The 20,561-nt window shown below is 45.3% G+C and overlaps 1 protein-coding gene across 4 annotated transcripts in view; it reads left to right on the top strand.

Moving 5' to 3' along the window:
* Window positions 1-20,561, top strand: part of LOC112975799 (exocyst complex component 1-like) — a 43,294-nt gene that overhangs the window by 9,773 nt on the left and 12,960 nt on the right. For 2 of the 4 annotated variants that reach the window (XM_026086332.1, XM_026086334.1), the window contains exons 4-10: window positions 1,796-1,955; window positions 2,396-2,589; window positions 7,996-8,223; window positions 10,246-10,378; window positions 12,173-12,282; window positions 14,909-15,058; window positions 15,688-15,781. In XM_026086332.1, the coding sequence (XP_025942117.1) occupies window positions 1,796-1,955; window positions 2,396-2,589; window positions 7,996-8,223; window positions 10,246-10,378; window positions 12,173-12,282; window positions 14,909-15,058; window positions 15,688-15,781 (1,069 nt within the window). The remainder of the gene's footprint in view (window positions 1-1,795; window positions 1,956-2,395; window positions 2,590-7,995; window positions 8,224-10,245; window positions 10,379-12,172; window positions 12,283-14,908; window positions 15,059-15,687; window positions 15,782-20,561) is intronic. The other 2 variants (XM_026086333.1, XM_026086335.1) reach the window with 2 other exon arrangements.

Raw genomic sequence — 20,561 nt, 5'->3', positions numbered from 1 at the left:
CCAGCTCTCTAAAACCTGTGTTTAGAGCAGCTACTGTGACTACCAAGTGACTGAAATAGGGTATTTGAGGGGCTGGCTTGCTTTTTCCTCCTCCCCTGCTACTTCAGTGAGGCCCATGCCAGACAAATGCCTCCTGAGTAACTCTGCCATTGTAGAAAACAAACACTTTCCTGCAAAACTGCCCTTCCACTGGTAGAAATGGGACCACTGGGAGATGTTGTGTGAAGCATACATGTGAAGCCCCACAGTGCTGTGGGACAATGTCAGGACAGAGCTTGTGGAGAACTGTTTCTGGGTTTTCTCTGGATGTTCTCAATTCTTGGGTGAAGAAAGGTTTGAGATTCCAGGTTGGATGAGAATTGCAGAAGGGAACTTCTGCAGTGGCAGGCAAGGTGGGTCTTGAGCTTACTCTGCAGCCTTAACTCTAAATGCTTTGAGCTTTCTCATTCAGCACATCATTAAACTGCAGAGCTTGTTGCCACAAGATGCTGTAGATGCCAACAYTACGTATAGGTTCAGAAAACCATTAGATGAAATCAGGGACGGTAGGTCCTTCAAGGGTTGTTGAACAGAGTGCTGTAGATACAACCTCCGGCTCAGCAAGCTGCTAGGTCACAGGCTGTTGGAAGCTGGCAGGGAATCCTGAGGGCAATATAAGTGTGGATTTGCCCTTTGAATGCTTTTCTCCCAAGCATCTGCCACTGTCAAAATTCATCAGTGTTCATCCACCCAAATCTGCAGTAAAAGGTGAGAGATTTATATAAACTGAAAAGAATCCAGCATACTGGAACAGGATGTTGGGACTGGCTGAATGCTTGGTCTGACCCGCTATGGGTGTTCTGCTGCCCATTTCTAGTGTCAAAATTTCTTTGTATCCTTTTATTTTCAGTGCTTTTATCATCCCTATCATTATGTGTAGAGTGCCATGAACACACCTCTCAAACCCTATTCAGTTGCCCTGGGATTGCAGTCCAGGGAAAGAGGTCTTTATCTGCAGGAAAGAAACATAAGAAAACAGAGCTATTAACTGCTGTTGACTAGAGAAATCATCTGCTGTCAGCTTGGAAGTACAAAGCATGTCAGGGAATTCGTTATTTGAAAGAAATCAGATCAAATGTTTGCCATCAATTACACTTGGCATAATACAGCTGGTGTCCATTGTATCTGGTGTTGCTGGGGATGCTGAGGACAATAGTTCATTTTAGCCCTCCAGCAGATCTGGGCCTGGCTACACCCGTGCAGCTCCAGCAGAACCAATCTAGTCATTGGCATGATGCGGCCAGGCAAATGAGAGGAGGAAAAGTAGTGACGTGAGAAGGAAAATCTGAGTTGTCAGGGTCTTAACTTCAGCATCTTTGCCGGCATGGCATCCCTTTCTTGTGGCTAGAAATGCCAGCCCTGCTTGCAGCACCTGGTCTCCCTGTAGGCACCATCCTAACACCTGTGGGCTGGGCTCCCTGTTATGTAGCCTCCGGGAGGTGTCAGGATCGTCTCCCCAGCTGCCACTGGGCTGTGCAGGCTGCTGGCTCTCCTGTAACAGCTAAACCCTGGGCCCATCTCCATTTGCAACGTGGCCTCCCAGGGCCACTGAAAACCCCAAAGCTTGAAACTGTAGCATCGGGGTGTTGCTCACCCCTTCCCACCTCCTTCAACCTACAGGTGCATTTCCTCATAGTACGCAAGTTGTTGTCACAATATTTGGCAGCTGCCATTAAAATGGGCTGCAAACCTGTTAAGTGTATGTGGTATGGCAAGCGCCTTTTAATTGCTGAGGTAATTAACTGTTAACATCCAGGCAAGCCTGGATTTTGATCTGCAGTTTGATAAGGTTTACAAGTGGACTGCTRGCAGCTTTGATGAGAAGAAAGCCTTTATCAGATGCTTGTGGAAGCTGAACCACCGATTCCTCTCCAGTCGTATCACATTTGTCAATGTCCCTTCCTGTACAGTAGAAGGTAATTATGTTTTCTTGTCGCTCTCACTCAGAGTGGGCTTTTTTCCATCATCACTATATCCCTCTGTCCTATCAGTATATTTGATTGGAATTGGATTTGATTGCTCATCTCTGAAATTCGTCTCAGCTTTGTTTGACAAACATGTAAATGTGTCCCTGCACACTCCCCCAGAGAGGTCAGCAAGTGAAAACACAGCCAGAACTCAGATTAAATGTCCATTTTGTCCCCCTTATAAAGCTAACCCTTTATCCCATCCACATCTTTGCCTTGCTTGCTGCATGCTGTGATTTTATTCAAACTGATCATCAGGCTGAGACCACTGGACTTACATCACTTGTGACCCCAAACCAAACTTGATGAGACCTCTGGGATAGCAGAGCTAATAAAAGGACCTAACTAGAAGTCTGTGGTCATCTCTGTCTCTCACCCTCTCCATGCAGGGAGACAAAGGCACCAAGAAGACAGGAAGGACACTGCAGAGACTGAAAGTCAGGAAGAGCTCAGTGCATACCAGGAGATGACCCCAAAGGAAGCAGCTGACATGTTGAGGCTGATGGAAGAGTATGAGCCCATTGTGAACAATTCTGTGGCCTTTGCAGAGCAGCTAAGCAATGATCTCCACGTGCTGGATGAGGTAAGGGGGTCAAGGACTATGATTCAAGAGAAAAAACTTTGTCTGGCATAAAGGGAAACTGGACTGAGTCACTGGCTGTCAGCAGCTCTTGTGTTTAAGCATTTCATCTGAGAGAAAGTCATTCTAGTGATGTAAAATTTCAGCTCAAAAGGCATCTCACACTGAAGTCAGGAGGACACCACTACTCACTTCTCGAGGGTCAGTGTTTGTCCCAGCGTGCACTGTACTGGGGCTGCCTGTCTCTTTCAGGAGCTAAGCCAGTAACTTTTTAGGGGCCTGCTCTCAGAGCCCCACAAGCCTGAAGCAGAAGTCGTTTTTTTTGAYTAAGGATTTCAAAGGCACGTCTGCTGCAGCATGCAGCTCCCAGCAGGAAAATGCTGAATCCCAGTCTGATCCCAGCATCTGTATTGCAGAGAATGAGTGCAGTTGCTATAGGGTATCAGACCAACATTAGTGAGCTTCTGTTATATCCAGCAGTGAGATTTGGGGGAGATACTTCCCAGGCACAGCCATCCAGACAAGTCTGGGGGACTCGGGAAGGCCTGAGTGCATCCTGTAGGAGGTAGCCAGGTGATACACTGGGGCCAACAAATACTGCAGCCTGGCAGCTGAACACCAATATGTCTGTCCCTGCTGAGCTTACCCATCCTTGGACACTAGCTTGAGTGGCCTCTTTCCAATGACTGCAGAGGGAATATAGAGACTGACTGACTCAGCTGTAGACATCTCGGGCAGATGAAACCCACTGTCAGTTTTTCAGAGAAGGAAAACAAAAATAGTGGCACATACCCAGGATATGGATTTCAGTCTGTACATGAACATGTGCTTGAGGACATCAGAGTCTTTGTTATGGGAGATGACAGAGAAGTGATATATCACTGGAAAGAGAGGAAGAGAGAGGGATAGACTTTTGCTCAGCAGCAGTTTTTTCCAATTAAGAGTCTGAACAGAGGAAGCCCAAGAGGTAGAAACCATGAGATAAGGAACTGTGTGGAATTATAATTTCTGAGGGCTGTGCAGGGATGGGTTAAGGACTAACAGTGGAGAAAAATGAAGTGGAGCTTTCTGGGGCTGACTGAAGGAGGTAGATGAAATTGGGGAGCTCTAGGATCTCATTCTGATTGCAAAGAAGGTCTAGGTGACCCACTCAGGCAGCATGAATTAGGCCTATCAATTCTGTAGCCACCAGTGCAAAAGGAAGTTGTCCTGGGGCACTGCCTCTGGCCCTTACTGCTGGATCTACAAGCTGCACCTCCAGCAAGGTCAGGGTTCAGCAGGAACCTGGAGCAATCCCACAGCCTTAACCACATCTGGAAATAATACATGGAAACTGTCCTGAAGTGGAAATGCGGTGACTGTGTCCACAGTGTGTGTGTGTGTGTGTGTTCCCCTTCCTGTCTGCAAAGCTGAAGTCCAACCCGCAGGCCAGGGTGTCCCCTGGGGAGGGCTAGCCTGCCAGACACATCTGGGCACTGAGAGCTCCCTGGGCTCCTGCCAAACCCATGGCCAGGTCTGCAGCTCATGGCGCAGACAGTCCAGTGCAGCCCTCAGCAAGCAGGATGCACAGAAGCAATGGGTACAGGTCTTTCACTTTGCCATGACGGAAAAGAAGTGAGGGCTACCACAGACACACCAAAATTCCTGTCCTGTCTGTGCTCTGCTAGAGCTTGTGCACATTAGTTACCTTGGGAAGCTGAGGACAGAGACTAGCTGGGTGGGAAGGACAAAGCCTGCTGAGCAGGGAGGAAGGGGATGAAAGTGCATGTAAAAAATGGGGGGTGATGAAGAGCAGAAAGGCTGGTCTGACAGGTGGGAATTCCTGGGAAAAGAGGAAAGGAGCAGTGATGATCCCTGGTGAGAGAAAGTCAGCAGCTGGAGAGGAAGAAAACAGGAAAAATGAAACAGAACTGGAAGAAGATGAAAAAATAAAAGATAAACTGTAACAGAATGGGACAACGGAGAAAGAACACATTATTTTCAGACTAGTGAGCTCTCTTACCTTTATTAGAGTTGCCATTTTTATTGCATTTTTCTGGAAGATAACTTGTTTCTTTGAGTGATGGATCAAAATAATGAGAAAGCTGCTTTGAGCACTTATGTTATGTTAGTATAACTGGTTCTAGGATTTTATAGTTAGACCACTGAAGAACTAAGGGCAAAAATAAGCCAGAGGAAATACCCTAAAATGTACTAGAAATCATAAACCCTAAATCCTGCCTCCTTCAGCGCCAGTATTTGCTCTATTCCCAAAATGTATTTCTATATACATTTGGAAATGCAGTAGCTAATCTGAAAAGCAGAACTCCTGACATCTGTACTGAGACAGGCTTACTGCTTGCTCTCAGCAACTCATACAGGCACTTTGCAACTCGGTTTCCAAGTTGTAAAATACCCTACAGGGGTAAATAATGAATCTCTTTTAAGTTCTTTGAAATGAAAGGTGCTGTCAAATACATTGTTTTAATGCTCTCTGATGAATAAATGTCACTTACTGTTAATACAAATTAATTAATGAGACATTTCTATTTCTGAAGATTTATCTAGGATATTAAGTGTTATTAATGCTAATACATTAGACTAGGACATGCATATATTTAAATATTTTTCACCACATCACAGCGATAACACCTCGCCCTTCTTTTACAATATTAATAAGCCTCTGCTAACTGATCTCTTCTGGGGATTGAGAAACATTTTGCAAACAGTAAGAAGCGCTTATTTGCTTTGGAGTGAATAAAAGCATGGCCTTTGCACCTGGGAGGCCTGGAGCTCTGATTTTTACATTGGTATTCCTACGTACTTACAGGTTCCCAGCACCCACTGAAACACATGCAGATTTCTGCAACTTTGCACCATGTCCAGCAGGAGAGTTATTACCATTACCTGAGCTGTAACTCTCTGGAGAGCACTTTCTGCCAGCCGTTGCCCTGCCGATTTCATCGGCACTACTTTGCTCTAGGCAAACCCCTGTAGGTCTGTAAAGCCCTAATAAGACAATCTGAAGGCACAGCAGTGACAGGTTAGTGGGAGGTTTATGGCTATAATTCAGGAGCACTTAATAAAACATGGAGATCCAGGCTGAACCTGTGGTCATGGGCTGGAGTCCCTGGCATGAGGCTGGAAGGCAGCAGTGCGGGAACGGAGGCTGTTTGCGCCCTGGCAGGTCCCTCGTGATGGCCTTCCTAGGAGCTGGTTGAGCTCTGGGCAAAAGGAATATTTACTTAATATTGTTGTTGCTTTTTGAAATAAGTATCTGCATGGATCAGCAAGTCCAGCTTCAAACCCGACTACTGATCCTGTAGTGATCACTCTGTGTGCCCTCCTGCGCTCCCTGTAGAAAACCTGTATCTCCTTGTATGTACCTTTTCATAGTGATCAAAGCGTTTGCTAGATTTCAGGCTTTTCTTTTCTACATGATTCCTCTGTCCTTTCCAGACCTCTTGTGAATCTGTCAGTCTATGGCTGAAGCCATTCCCTAGGGCTGAAGCCACTCCCCCCAGTCCTTTCTCCCACGCTTTCAGCTATGCCTTTCCTAAAATGGCACCACGTTTACCATGGTAAAGTGTAATCCACACTTTGACAGGAAGACCAGAGTGGCCAGGTTCAGTTCTGGGCTGCAGAGTGGCTCTCACACGCTCCAGCAGCACCTCTCCTGGGGCCAGCCCTCCCCCAGGCTTAAGAGCCAGCTGGAGATCTTGTCTTGTGAGGCTGTCTTTGTACCACCTTTAGATCAGGGGCTACCAGCACAGTAGCAATGCAGGTGGTTCCTGAAGAAGAGAAACTCGTTATCACAGGGGTTATAGAACTCCAGCATCTATTGTGCAGAAATCCTGATTGCAGAGATGGAGATACTGGACGCGATCCTGTGCAACATGCTCTAGGTGACCCTGCTTGAGCAGGGGGTTTGGACTAGATGATCTCCAGAGGTCCCTTCCAATCTCAACCATTCTGTGATTCTGTGATTCTGTGATATATGCTTAACTTAGAGCACCAGGCTAGATCCAAGCCACATTAACTAGGCAATCATGAATGATTCTTGTGAATCACCAGACCATCATGTCAGCTATGACGGCAAATAACCTGGTAGCCACCTCAGTGAGTAGTGGTTACTTGCCACATAAGCCAGAGCTTGTTTCAGAGAATGGCAGCTCGTCTGGTCAATAAGCCCTCTTTTTTCCTTTGGAGGTGATGAACTGTGTCTTTGACATCATAAGACACCTGTGCAGCACTTGAAAAGAGAGGCCTGACTTGGATTGACAGGACTTTGCTTTCCTTCCAAGCATTCTCCATTGGAGAGCTGAGCATGGGATTTACTGAGGGGTACAAWTGCTTCTGTTGTTGTTGTCTTTCATTTAATGAAAAAGTCATCAGCTAATGGAAATATCAGCAAAGACAAACTTGTTTAAAAGCTTTGTTAACAGAGAGAAAAATAGCAGACTGGAAGCTTCAAGCCTCCCAGGCCCATGTCTATTGATTACTTTCTTTGATATCCCGCATGGTACTTAGGCCCTGAAAATGATACAATTAACATTTGGAAGTCTCTAGTGGAGCTTGTCAGCAATGATTAACATGCAGTTATATCTCTACCACAGGTCAAAACAAATGCCTGAGACCTCCCTAGGCAAATAGCACCTTCAGTTTTCTTATTTGAGACAAATATATGTGTATGTTTCATGCATGATTTAACTGTTTATTAATTCCACTGCCAGAACAGCTCAGCTGAGCAACAAACTGGCAGCAGTCTCAATGCCTGTGTTGACTGCTTAGTGTGCTGTGGCAAGCACTTTTATGGCCTTTGGCATGGCTCTGGCCCTGGTCTTGGTAAAAGGATTTCATTACAAATGTCTTGTGATTGACATACAAATACTAGATCCCTCTCTGGATTCCTTACGGGACTTTGCCAGTTGTGGGGATTAAGGGTCAGAGACTCCATCCAGTGTCCTCATGGTACCTCTCCAATGCATAGAAGGAAAGGTGGGGGTGCAGAAGCCACTGGGACCTGGTACCCTTTCCAAACCCACAAAGACTGTTTTCTGCTCACGGTGGGATTCACTTGGGGACTCAGCAGTAACCTCTCTGTCATATCAATCCAAAGTCCTCTGAGAATACATTTTACTCTCAGGGAAGGGTCTTGTTCTGACCTGGCACTCGACTTGCAGACCTATGCCAGTGTAGGGTTTAGCTGAGTGCAAAGATAAGACATTGATCTTTTGCGGGTAGCAATGCAGAACACATGCAATTGTAATAACTTCTTGAGCGTTACAATGACAGGAACTCTGATTTGACTTGGGAGGGTGAGTGTCAGGATCTTCGGCTGTGTTTTACATAACTGTGAAACCCCTGTGGGATATGGCAATGATCAAACCATGGTACAGTGCTGGAGCCCTCTTCTTCTCCATTTTACAGGCCAACCTTAGGGCCATTATCTCTTCTGAGAATCAAGTGACACAGCTGATGCACTCCATTGACGATGCCCTGGCAGAGGTGGCCAGAGTGGAGGACACCTTGCAGGTCTACRATGAGCTACTGGGAAGCGTGAAGCAGCAGATGGACCACATCTACCAGGAGAACTCCTTACTACATCGTATCATCTCCAACAAGACGAGGCTGATGGATGAGATCCTCTTCCTCACAGTATGTGGATTTGCAAAGGCACAAATCTTCAGTCTGTTGAATCTATYAGAAAAGCTTCCAGTGAACCTCAAACACCCTGAAAACTATAATCTGTCTTCAAAGGGTGTACAGCTCCTCTGGCCTAGAAATGAGGGACTTTATTGTCTTGATACTATAATGATGGCCACACAGGTGGGATGGGCTACAGATAGACTGGCAGAAGGCATGATGTATAGTATCTTCACTGTGGTACTTTGCTGTAGAAGGGTCCCCCAAAACCATTTTCATGGGCATATGGATCTTAACCTATGTGGCCAAGGACCCCTCATCTTCAGCTCTGTCGCCTTTCACTTGTGATCCTGCAATCTGTCTTTCACTGGCATCATTGTGACCTTCGTTTTACACCCTCTGAGGCTGCTGGTGCAGTGCTTTTATCCTTGCATCCAAAGTGCTGATACCCTCATGGTCTTGTACCTGCCAATTCTCAGACATTGCTATGTCTGGTTTCTGGGGTTTCTTGTGGGAAGCAATAGCCACTGATGGCAATTGCTTTCTTCCTCTCTTTGCTTGGTAGCCTTCAATTTATATCTTTGTACTAGGGAAAAACAGCTTAGTAGATGTTATTAGTAGATAATAGTCATTTCAATAGCCAATTAGCATTAGCCAATAATATGATGTACAGAACTTAATGGGCAATTAGAGCTAGAGCATGCAACACCTCTCCCTGATCAAAGGGTGCTGCAAAGAGAGCTGCATAATAAAGTGCATCATAAGCAAGAACAACCACTGGGGAGTTTGAGTGGTTCCTGATGAATACTATACAGTTACTATGAGAAAAACATACCAGGGACTCCTTGCTGCACTGGAGAGGAGCCCAGGAGAGGTTATTTTTCTAGGGACCCCATTGCTTCTCTTCTTCTTCTTGCTTCTGCCACTGGTGAGAGTTTTCCCTTTCCTTTTCTCTCTTTCACTTTCTTCTCCCTGCTCTTTAAAAGCAACTTTACTGTTAAGTCAATGCCTGCCATCGGCTATGGACCCTGAAAATGAATCTTTGTGCATGTCAGCCTATCTCAGCATCCTTTCTTTGTGGCACCTTATAGCCACAGAGACACCGGCTCTAGGACCAGCATAGTTAGTAGAAAGACTCCTGATGAGTCATGGGAAGATGGGAAGGCAAATTACTTTCAAAGCAAATGTGCCATAGATGCAAAAACTATGTTATAATAGTATAGATAATCCTCACTTCCCCTTGATATGGTGACTGCTATACATTAACCTTTTCATTTCTGAGTAGCACAAGCTGCATTTTCCTTAACTTTTTCTTGGAGCATTTTTCTCATTTTTAATGGCCAAAGCTTATATTTCCTCATCTTTATGGGATGCTGCTGCCTTTGCTGAGTTTGTACCATACCCAGAGTTGGGGGATTATAGTATATGGATGGAACCCTGGAGGTGAAAGATTAAAGAGTTCTCATGAGCTAGGGTGCACCAGTAGGCTGGTGTGGGTGTAGTATTACAGTATGGGTTACAGTATGGGATACAAGCAAGATGTTGGCCTCACACAGAACATCCCTGCCCAGGTCACCATATGCCTGTTTACAGCTGGGTTTTGGTGGAGGATGAGTACGGAGTGAGACTCAACAGTCCTCTTTAGGAGCCACATCAGGACACCCCACATGCTCCACCTCTGAATTCTTTCTYCTCCCCACCACCTTGCTTCCAGCTACGATACCAGAGATGCCAGCCCTTTGGGAACTCATGATGAGGGTCATCAAGCCTTCCTCTAGGACCCCTGTTGTTGTTACTGTGCAGACCTTTGTTTTTGATGAGGAAGGAGTACCACAGTATTCTTGGTGGATAAATGCAACCCAGCAGCTTAAGGTAGCACTTGGCTGTTTCAAGCTGGGACAGTGCCTGGAGATACCCTGGCAACCTCCCCCTGCATACCTGCATCCTCACAGTGTGGGACATCCCATAGAAAGCTGGAGGGAGGAGTGAGAAGCTGGATATGCTATACCTGCTCTCTTGTGGCTTTGTTGTTAGACTAACCTCGATCTCAGCAAGCAACACTGTGAGGCCCTGAGCCAAGGAGATCTTTCCAGCCCCAGCAGAGTAAAGGCCTGCACTGCTGCAGCAGAAGCTTTATCTGGCTGCATGAACATTCAGATACAGCCTGGTAAGTAGAGGGCAGATATTTATGTCTGCAACCAGTAGAGCCATAGACTCATCAGCCAGGTGTGGTGCACACCCAGCATCAGTACTGCCCAGCCCTTACAGGTAGTCACTGAATCACTGAAATAGGAGGTCTTTGTGGAGATGGTGTTCCCAGGGATTACTTCACACACTTCCTAGGCAGCCCTGAAAGTTGCCTGAGGCAAAGTAGAAAAGAAATAGAAGGAAGGCATGCATCTGGGAAAGTAAGCAGTGGCTGTGATGCCAAGTGCAAGTTGTTCCCTCCCTTGCATGTCAGCCTTCTCTGATGGGAAACTGGCTGCAGGGAAGGACCCTGCATCTTAGCTGGAACTTCTGGCTGCTCCAGACTTCCCCTGACCTGCTATTTCTCTCCTGACCCCATATGAAATGCYGTTCACTGTTCTGCTCACTTTCTTTCCTGAAGACAGTGATGCAAGTCTGTCTAGGCCCTGAGGGCACTAATAGGCACTACTGTCCCTGATTAGCCCCACCTGGGACTCCCACTCCCACCCCCTGCCTACTTCAGCTCAGCCCTGGGCCTTTTGTCCCTACCTGAGCTTCTTCGTAGGTGTATGTGCCCACAGCCCTTTCTCTGGTCCTGTCCCCTTTTGCTCCTGACTGGGCTCCCTGGTTGTCCCATGGAGCTGGTTCATCACCTGCCTTGTCTGGGGCTGTCGATGGACCCTGTTATCAGCACCCAGCTCTGTGTGCTGCATTCAGACTCTGCAGGACTGCGCTTGGTGTGGGCATGGCCTGTGCTGGGGTCACCCTCAGCTCCCTGCTTGYCTTCCCATATGGAGCAGCTGGCTCTTGCTGCTTTGAGAGTGTTTTTCTTTCCCACCTAGCAAGATTTGAGCAGTGACACTGACCTGGGGGTACCTGGGGCACATGCTGTGGACATACAAACACTATTTTCTTGCTATCCACCTGGGGGTGCTCACAACCCCTGCTGGCTGGGAAAATAAGCTTGCAGGGACAGTTCTCTTCTGAACATCTTGATGAAGCTTTTGAAGTCTTAAGCAGCTACACCTAGAAGCACATTCAAGTAGGACTGGGAAAGCAAGTGTAAGATTACCTCTGTACATCCATGGAGATAAATAGCTGGGAGAGACTGGCTTCATTCCCAGAAAAATCCAATTTATCCTGCAAATGACCAAGTTGGTGCATTCACATTCAATCAGCAGGTTGTAGGCACCTCCCTATGGGCTGATACACTGGCTGGTCCAGTTAGTCTTAAAGAAGAGGCAAGATTATGGTAAGCCTCTAAACTCTTCCTCTAAATACCTGGGTTTAAGGCATGGTTGTGAGCCATTTCTGTACAACAGTTCACCTACTCTTACAGTTAGGGAAGGAACTGGTGGAAGGATGTGGAAACTGTGATCTCTTGTCTGTATTCAAAYGTGGAAAAAATATCATTCTTTGTAGCGGTATCCACTGTGGATATACCACTGTGGATGTTGTTGGAGAGCTGCTTGGGTACAGGGACTTGATTAGGGCATGAAATTCCAAGCTTTTCTTATGCAGYGACTGGGCATTTGGACTTGACCATGGCTGATGAATGTTTTGCTCTTCTTTTTAATTYAAACTCCCTCCCAGTCTCTCTAAGTGTAATTCTACAGCAAGTCTTTTTCCCTTTGTTGGCTTTTAAGTCATAGTATTTCTTCTAGAACTCATGCCTTGAAGAACCATTTTATTTGTCAGTGTGCTGACTGATGTTTGTCTTTGAGCACAACAGTCTGCCACTCCATGCAATGATACCCTCTCTTTTACTCTCAAGGTTACCGGAAGCTACAGTCTGTAGCTGAGCGGTTGATCATGTTTGAAACACTGAAGCAGAACTTCGAAAACAGTTTCATCAGTCATATTACAAACATCTTTGAACTGCAGGTAGGTTTCACACTTCACATGCCAAGCCAAAATTCTGAAAATTTTGAATATTCTGGTAACATAATACCAGTGGTGTAGAAAATGCTAACATTAARGTACTCCCCAAAAAGCCAAAGAGACTTTTTTACACACCTTCACTCTGCAGTCCCCCTCAGCCTTCTGGTTGGTTTTGCAGGCACACAGAAGAAAACCTATTCTAGAGTGGTTCTTTCACTTCAGCATAGTTCTGCATATAGTAGGCTAATCTGAAAGGCTTCCCTCCCATGGCAGTTATTAATCCTCTGGTTATGCTGAAAAGAAAAATGTTCAGGCCTAAAGATTTTTGGGTTAGGTTTTCTTGTTTTGCTTTGGGAGTGGTGGTCRTTGTTTGTCCACTTGTAACATAAAACACTGAGCTAAAAATCAGTCCCTGGAACCTTTGATTAAAATTTTCAAGTCTTCACCTTGCAATTTAAAAAAATGGTGGACAATATCTCCATGGAGAATAATTTGAAAGGAAAATGATACCCTTCTAGATTTCATTTTATGAAGTGAAAAGGACCACCTCCCAAATGCTTAGTATTATATGCTTACATCTTTAGCTTTCTCTTTCAAACATTAAACATTAAATCTGGGAGGGGATGTGACTGACAGGGAACTGCCAAGCGCTTGTCTTTTGAAAAGAGAGGAGTATCTTACAGAAGAGCATAGAAAAAAATTCRTGGTATATATATTTTTTTGTCTTTGAGGCTATATTCAGATTCCTCTCCAAGGCCTTAGTGTTTGCTCATGTTTTCTCCAGTCCCATTCCTGAAAAACTGMAAGCAGCTTTGACATGCCTGCAGTTGCATTAGTGGGTGCTGTTTGTCTGGACTGGACACATAATTTAGGTTCTTCTCTCATATGGGTTTTATGTGGCTTGGCTCTGTTAACTTTGATGGAGTTACTCCTGATTGGATTGAGAAACAATTAGATGCCAGCTGGTTATGAGTGTCTGCTATAAGCGGGTTTGCATACTCCTGCAGACTGTTGGAAAGAGCTGTGTTGCAGCTCATTTCTTAATGCCAGTACCTGGTGTCCTCGCTTAGTGTTGCAACTGGTCTCATATGCAATGTAGGAACTTCAGTCTGGATACAGCAGTAGAGTTTGCTATTAAACGAGTTCTTGGTTTGCCACCAAGTGGTTCTGCCRCCATCTCTCTCTATGTATCTAACAGATCACAGCAAATTGCCTCCCAAGAAACCTCACCATAATATCATGGGCTATGATTCTCTTATTTCAGATAAGTGGCCTGTGACAACAGCACAGAGCTGATTGCTTGACCTGTGTCCCCTTATGCATCTTGTATGCATGGACTGAATTTCCRCCTCTCCTTCAGCAGTCCCTTCTAAGATGAGATGACTGGCTTTGTGGATAAGAGGAAAGCAGTGGATGCTGTATACTTTGAATTTAGCAAGGCCTTTGACATAGTCTCCCACTGTACCCTTACAGCCAGACTGGTAAGACATGAAGTCTACCTAAGCAGACAATAAGGTGGAAGGAAAATTAGCTAGATTGCTGGGCTCAGAGGGTTGTGATGCAAAGTCCAGCTGATGACTGACTACTAGGGGCATTCTTCAGGGATAAATACTGGGGACAGTACTGTTCAATGTCTTTATTAACAGCCTCAACAACAGGAGAGTTCTGGGTTCACCAATGAATTTGCAGGTGATGCCGAACTGGGGGGAATGCTCAATATGCTGGAAATGACCTAGATAGACTGGAAAAATGGACTGACAGGAAGTGTAAGGAGTTCAACAAAGGCAAATGCAAAGCACAGGAAGTATGAGAAGAAGCCAAAGGCATTGGGTCTGTTCAGTTTGGAGAAAAGAAAGCACTTAGTGCTGCCTGCAACTGCCTAACGGGAGGGTGGAGATGGGATGGAGCCTGAGCTTTCCCAGAGGTGCCTGGGGACAGGATGCAGGGGCAACGGCACAAGTTGGAAGACAGGAAATTCTGACCTGATATAAGAGCAAAAAAACTCCTCCCATGATGGTGATCAAGTATTGAAACATGGGCCAGAGAGTCTGTGGTATCTCCAGCCTCAGCTGGATATGGCCCCAGACAACTTGCTCTAACTAGGCCTGATGTGAGCAGACGATTGGACTCCAACCTGCAGAGTTCCYTTCCCACATACATGACTCTGCTTCTGTGAATGCTATATCCCAGCACAGCCAGGCCCTGCCAGATGCATCTCATCAGGCTATTTTTTCTGTGACTGCTCAGCATCCTTCCCCCACTCCATTGCATCCCCATCCAGAGGCACACTCACCTCCCAGTGCTTGGGGGGACAGTTTTCCAGTACAATCCTGAACAATGACTTTTTCTCCTGTGTCTTGCCCTAACTAGTTAGGGGAAGACACAGTTAGCCAGAATATGCCACATATTACCAGTGAGCCGTTTTATTCCTTTGGACTCTGAAATGTTCCTACAAAATAGGGTTAAACTTGGAGTTCAAAATGAACATGTGTGTTCCTCTTTGCCCTTTAATTTGCTTCTCAAACATTTTCAGAACTGGAAGTTCAAGGGTGATTATGAGGCAATTACTTTTCAGAGCTTTTCATGACTATGGTTTGTTTAACTCTTTCTGCTGTTTCTGTTGCTTTAGGGAAATACTCAAGTCCCAGTTCTTGTGCAGCATGTTGACAAGCTAGTTGCACCGAGCCATAGACTCCACCAYGAGGAACTGGTGCACTACACCCCGCTTATGGCCTGGCTGAGGAACGCCAACCCAGTTCTGTTCTGTGATCTTCCCAAGGTATGACTGAAACCCTTCAGCAAACTGCCCACCAGAAACAAATTAGTCAAACTGGTGGTGAGTGCTTGGTTTCATGATGCCTGCATTTCAAACTGCCTGCCATCTTCCAACATTGGAAACTTCTAGGAGAGAGTCAGCCAGCTTGGCCACCTGATGCTGGACCTCTGTGCTTGGTAGAAATCACCAAGAAATGGGACTTGGGGCAGACATGGTTTTGAATAAAAAAAATCCTGAAATTCTAAAGTTTGGTCTCTTAGTACAGAAATGCCCAGATGAAAACAAAATGAGAGAGACATAAATATGAAATGAATGTGGTTAATCTTGTATTTTATTCAACACTGCTTTATGTAAATGGTTCTGGGGAAGCTCTATCTTAATATGCTTGTCCTCTGTTAATAGGGGCTTGTTAAGTAATTGAGATTGTTCTTTGTATTTCACTGAGGTTTGTTTTCTATTTTTCATACTTGTTTTTGCCCTTCCAAAGGTCTCACACACAAAGACCAACAGGTCTGTTTCAGTTGCCTTCTGCTAAATTTTGTTGTAAGTGGGAGGGTGAAGAAAAAGCTACAAAAGCAGTTGAGATGGGAGCTGTTCATAGACAGATGATGATGTCTTCCTTGTCTTTCCAGGTCTATGCCCAGAATCTCGGCAGACTCTATGACAGGGAAATCAAAGCCTTTTTTGAACAAGCCAAAACCCTCTTGTTAGGAAGAAGAAAGGCCAGTAAGTAATTCTGCAAATATGACCTTTGTGCTGCTGAGCAGTGATTTATTTGTAAGTAGGCAACACAGCAGTAGTCCCCATCACATTTTGTGCCCAGATTTTGTGCCATGAATTTACTTTCTCCTCTATGGATCAGGTCTCCAGCTGGCAGCAAGTGACAAGTGACTCTGATTTACACCAGGGAATATGTGTGTGTGAGTCTTGGCTCCATGTATTATTGAGCATAGTTTATGTGCTTCTCAAAGCTGTAGCTTTTGTGTGACTTCCCCTTTTAGGACTCACAAAATATGCATGGGTAGCTGAGATCATATCTTGAGGAGTCATAAGAGAGGGGGACATGTGACTACCAGTTTAATGTCTGGTCCTTATTTCATGCAAGCAGAGCTGGTCACAGCCACCTTAGACACTCTTTTTCCCTGTAAGGAGATGGCATAAAGTCTGTCCCTAAAGACACAAGTGTATTCATAGCAGTATTTGTGAGATCAGAATGATTTCATAGTGAGTTGACTGTGGGACCATGTTGTCCCAAGCTGATCATTTCAACAGTAATCTCTGCATCTGACTCAAAATATTCCAGTCAGGTTTTTCTGAAAATAAAAAGAGAAACTGGTCTATTCCCTCTGGAAGTCTTTGATTTTGCAAAAAACACATTTTCCTTTAGTAAAACAAAGTACTGTAATGCAAAATTCCCTGACAACTTGGCCCAAGTTGAATGTCAAAAAACCACTTTGCTTCGTGTTTAGTCTAACAAAGTGCTATCATTGCTTCTTCCAGCTCTTCATCTATTTTATCACTCTGTCTATATCCCAGGAGACACTGTATGTTCTGGCTGGAGCTGGAGGACTAAGCCTAGGGAAGGAAATGGGACTTATGCCTAACGGCTGAAGGATCCAAGCAAAAGGCTCTCTCTCACTGTAGTTGCTGGGCTGATCACATAGCAGTGATTTTACCAGTGGCCCCTGTCCAGCTGACACAGAGTTGTCATGATATTTGCCCATCTTTTGTCTTCTGGGGTGAAGGACATGCCATTCCTGTGGTGTGTAAAGGATGGTTAGTGAGTCTGGATCATGGGCAGCTGGATCAAGTTAACCTGAAGCCCACCTGACTGCAGGATCAAACCATTGTAGATGACTTTCACTTCTCTAGCCTTCCCAGGGCCCTTTTACTCAGTTTCCAAATTGGCTGTAAAGGACAGTGCTAATATCTGGGTGCCTTGTTGTAATTTCCTCTCTGCTCTGTGGACCTATGAGGAACTTAGTGAGTCTCAAGCAAGGACAGGGAGAGCCTATGCTAGGAGCAACTTGCACAAGAAAGGATACAGGACAGAGCTTCTGCCTGCAGCTTTTCCCACTTTGGGGACTACAGCAGGAAGCTTCCATTGTGTCCCAAGTTTTGCTGCTGTTGACTGGTGCTGTGTTCCTCCAGGTGGGAGCACTCAGCACCATTTTATTCTGCATCGTGGCTGCAGCAATTCATCATCACAGTGATGAAGGGACAGAGCACTGAAAAGCATGAATCGGACTGAGTGCTGTGTCTGCTCAACCCCCTTGCTACTTTCCCAGCACTTCTCTGTGGGTCCCAGTCCAGGGGTGGGCCCACAGTTTCAGGCTGCAAACCTGAGATGCTAGGCAGTGATGGTCCAGAGAGCAGACTGGAAAGTCCAGTTTAAAAACCCTAGAGCTTCCTGAGGCCTCTCCAGTCTTCGGAGCAGAGGAGATTTAGCTCATCTCTAAGGGCTGGTGTCACTTTTCCATCCCCAGGATTAGCAGTCCTGTCTGGTGTCTTTCTGCAGAGCAGCACAGATCTGTCAGCCCAGCTGGGAGAGGCTGTGTGTGAAGTGAGGGACACAGGAGCACCTCTCAGCTCCCATCCCCGGGTGTGCATCACAGTTGTATCTCAAATTTGTGCCAGAATGACCAATATACCCACCACCCTTTCAAGCTCCCCCTATTCCCTACCCATTGCCCAGTTCCCCAGGAAGGAAAGACAACCATGCGTACCAGAAAAGCAGGCAACTTCAAGACCAGGGAACCAAATGATGATGTGCAGTAGTAATTTAGGACTGCAATTTAGACACAGCTTGTTGTTTAACAAGTGATCAGCAAAGCTGAGCCATGAAGAACTTATACCAAAATAATTGCTTGCTAAGGAGGTATTCTCTCTGTAGCTGCCTAAATGCATTTTGAGAGGAGGGATTAAATCACTGCAGTATGCTTGGTTTAAAATATAATCCCTTTAACAATTCACTAAACTATAAGTAATATGTAAAAAAACCTGCTGACATAGTTCTAGTTGGAGATCATGGTCTTGCTGACTATGAAAGGTGGTTTTGTAAAGAAAACTAGCCCAGCTCCTGCCATGGAGCGCACATCAGCTGTTTTATGTTTGGGCTCAGACCTGCATTACCATTCACAAGAGTCAGTGCTAGCAGTGTACATGTACCTGCAATGGAGCACACATGTCCTGAAGCCTTTTTGTTTCATTCTGCTATGAAAGAAAAAAAAACTCACTAAAAAATMTTTTTCCACTGGAAAGAGGAGGAGGGGAAAAGGAAGATAAATTGGGCTTTCTCTCCCTTGTTCTTTTCATTTTCAAAAATTTAACCCCTTTGGGGGAAAAAAGAGAGAACTGGAAAAGAAGAGAAACAGTAGAATTTTGCCACATGCTCAAATACTAATTCTTAATTAAAATATTTCATTTTGCTAGAAATAGAGAAAATGAACAACCCCAGAAAAACTCTTCATAGTCACCAGAAACCTATTTTTCCAGGCCAGAATGATTTGCCAAACTAGGGATACAAGCAAGGGACAATTATCATGAGACTGAAAAACAGGGATCAACGACTCTCTGCTATTTATAGCAGAAAAGGGTTGATATGATAAAAAGCACTAAAAAATGAGTTATATAGGAAAAGTGAATGGGACATTATTACTCCCCCCTTGTAATTTAAAAACAAGGTTAAAAAAAGGCAATAATAAAGGTGATAATAAAAGGCAATAGAACAAAGAGATGCTCTGAAAACTGCTGTTAGGAAATTCTTTCTGTGTGATGCTGTTTTGTATTGTACCAATTTACTTGTTGCTACAAGTTGTTACTGAGGCTGGAGGACTCAGGAAAGACTATAGGAAGAAGATAACAAAAATAAAATCAGGCGGTAATAATAATTCTAGGATAATGCTGGGATAATGAACTATCTGACAAAGAATAGCATTTCATAAGAACTTTAAAGGAAGAGACTTCTCCCACGGGCCTGTTAACAGACTGTCAAAACAGACAGTGATGGGCTGGTGTTGGGTTGTCACACCTCGCAAAGATTTATTGGCCAAGGTCAAGGGCCCAGAGGAGAACTGAGTGCTGCCTATGTGCTTCCTTTCCAGCTTTTCAAAGACGCAGTGCCTAGCAAAAGGCAGCTCTGGGAGGCATGCCCTTCATCTTCCCCAGATCTCCCCAGGTCAGTTATGTGAGCTGGCAATAACACATCAAGGCAGGACCCAACAGACAGCAGAYGATTACCCAGTATCTAGAATCCCCCCCCCGTCACGCACCGAATGTGTGCCTGACCATTATCTTCGTTCCCTGTCACTCAATCCCGCAGACAATCTGTAGTTGGGAAATTCATGTGCCTCTCCAGTGCTCACCTGCTTTTGCCCTGCCTGTGCTGACACTCAGCTGTGGGTACACCATTGGCATTGATAGCTCGTGTAGGATGAACTCCACCTTCCCAAGCACTTTAGCATCCTTTCTCTTATGGATCCACCCTCTTTGGAAGAGGGGATCTGTGTACCAGTAGAGCAGTCACGATAACGAGCAGAAAAAGAGGTAGAGTCACGGACTCACCTTTGCAGTGCTCAGATGAACCCATGAGAGGTATATAAGAACGGAGGGATCCTAGTTTCCCGAAGCTTGTGCTCTGGCTGTTCTGACAGGCACTCCATTATCTAGCTTGCCCTTTGGGGAGATAGCTATTTGGGAAAGCTGGGCCCACGGCTGATACATCTAATATTGTGCTGGCAGCCTGTGGCAAAGCTGGGGTTACAACCAAGGACTCCAAAGTCCTAGCCTGCTTTTATCACTGTAATCAGTACTTTGTCATCCTGCCAGGCTGCACGGCTCCTCGCCCCGTCTGCCTGCAAGATAGTGTTCCCTCAGTGTCCCCTAGAAAGTGCTGAGGAGATATTCTAGTCAGAACCAATTTGCTTCCAGCAGGTTGCATAACTCGATGCAAGCTGTTTTGTGCCTCACCAGTAAGGAGACAGATTCACGATGTGGTTTCTGCACTCGGCCCAGCAGAGATGGGCTTCTGGTTTGGCTCACCTGTCACATTGTGTAAACCAAGTAGATAAAAAGGCAATGTTCCTCTCCGGACCCCCTGATGCCTGGACACAGCACTTCCTGGGGAAATGTGCTCTTTCTTGCTTAAAAATAGGAATTCCTGATAAGCACTAATAACTGTGCTGGCAGCAAGCAAGCCCTGGGAATTAGCAGTGGGGAAGCAAACTGTGATCCATGGTTTATAAAATAATATGATCAGGTTCCATTTCCTGAGGAAGGGTACATGCTTTTATTTAAATAAAAGGAAATAACAAAGACTGTATGTAGGATAAAGAGGCCCTCGTTCCTGGCTGGCAAAGTAATTGATGGGCTCTGAGCAAGGGACTTTAATTCTGCTGGGTAATAGGAAAAAAAACCCACAAAATTTGTCTCTTTGCCAAAGCACAGCTGGGTTCGCTCAGAAAGCTATTAAAATGCAGGAACATTGCAGGTGCAGAGATGGCTTGGC

The sequence above is a fragment of the Apteryx rowi genome, unplaced genomic scaffold (assembly GCF_003343035.1).
Source record: "Apteryx rowi isolate R43461 unplaced genomic scaffold, aptRow1 scaffold_69, whole genome shotgun sequence".
Lineage (NCBI taxonomy): Eukaryota > Metazoa > Chordata > Aves > Apterygiformes > Apterygidae > Apteryx > Apteryx rowi.
This window is presented reverse-complemented; position numbering and strand designations above follow the sequence as displayed.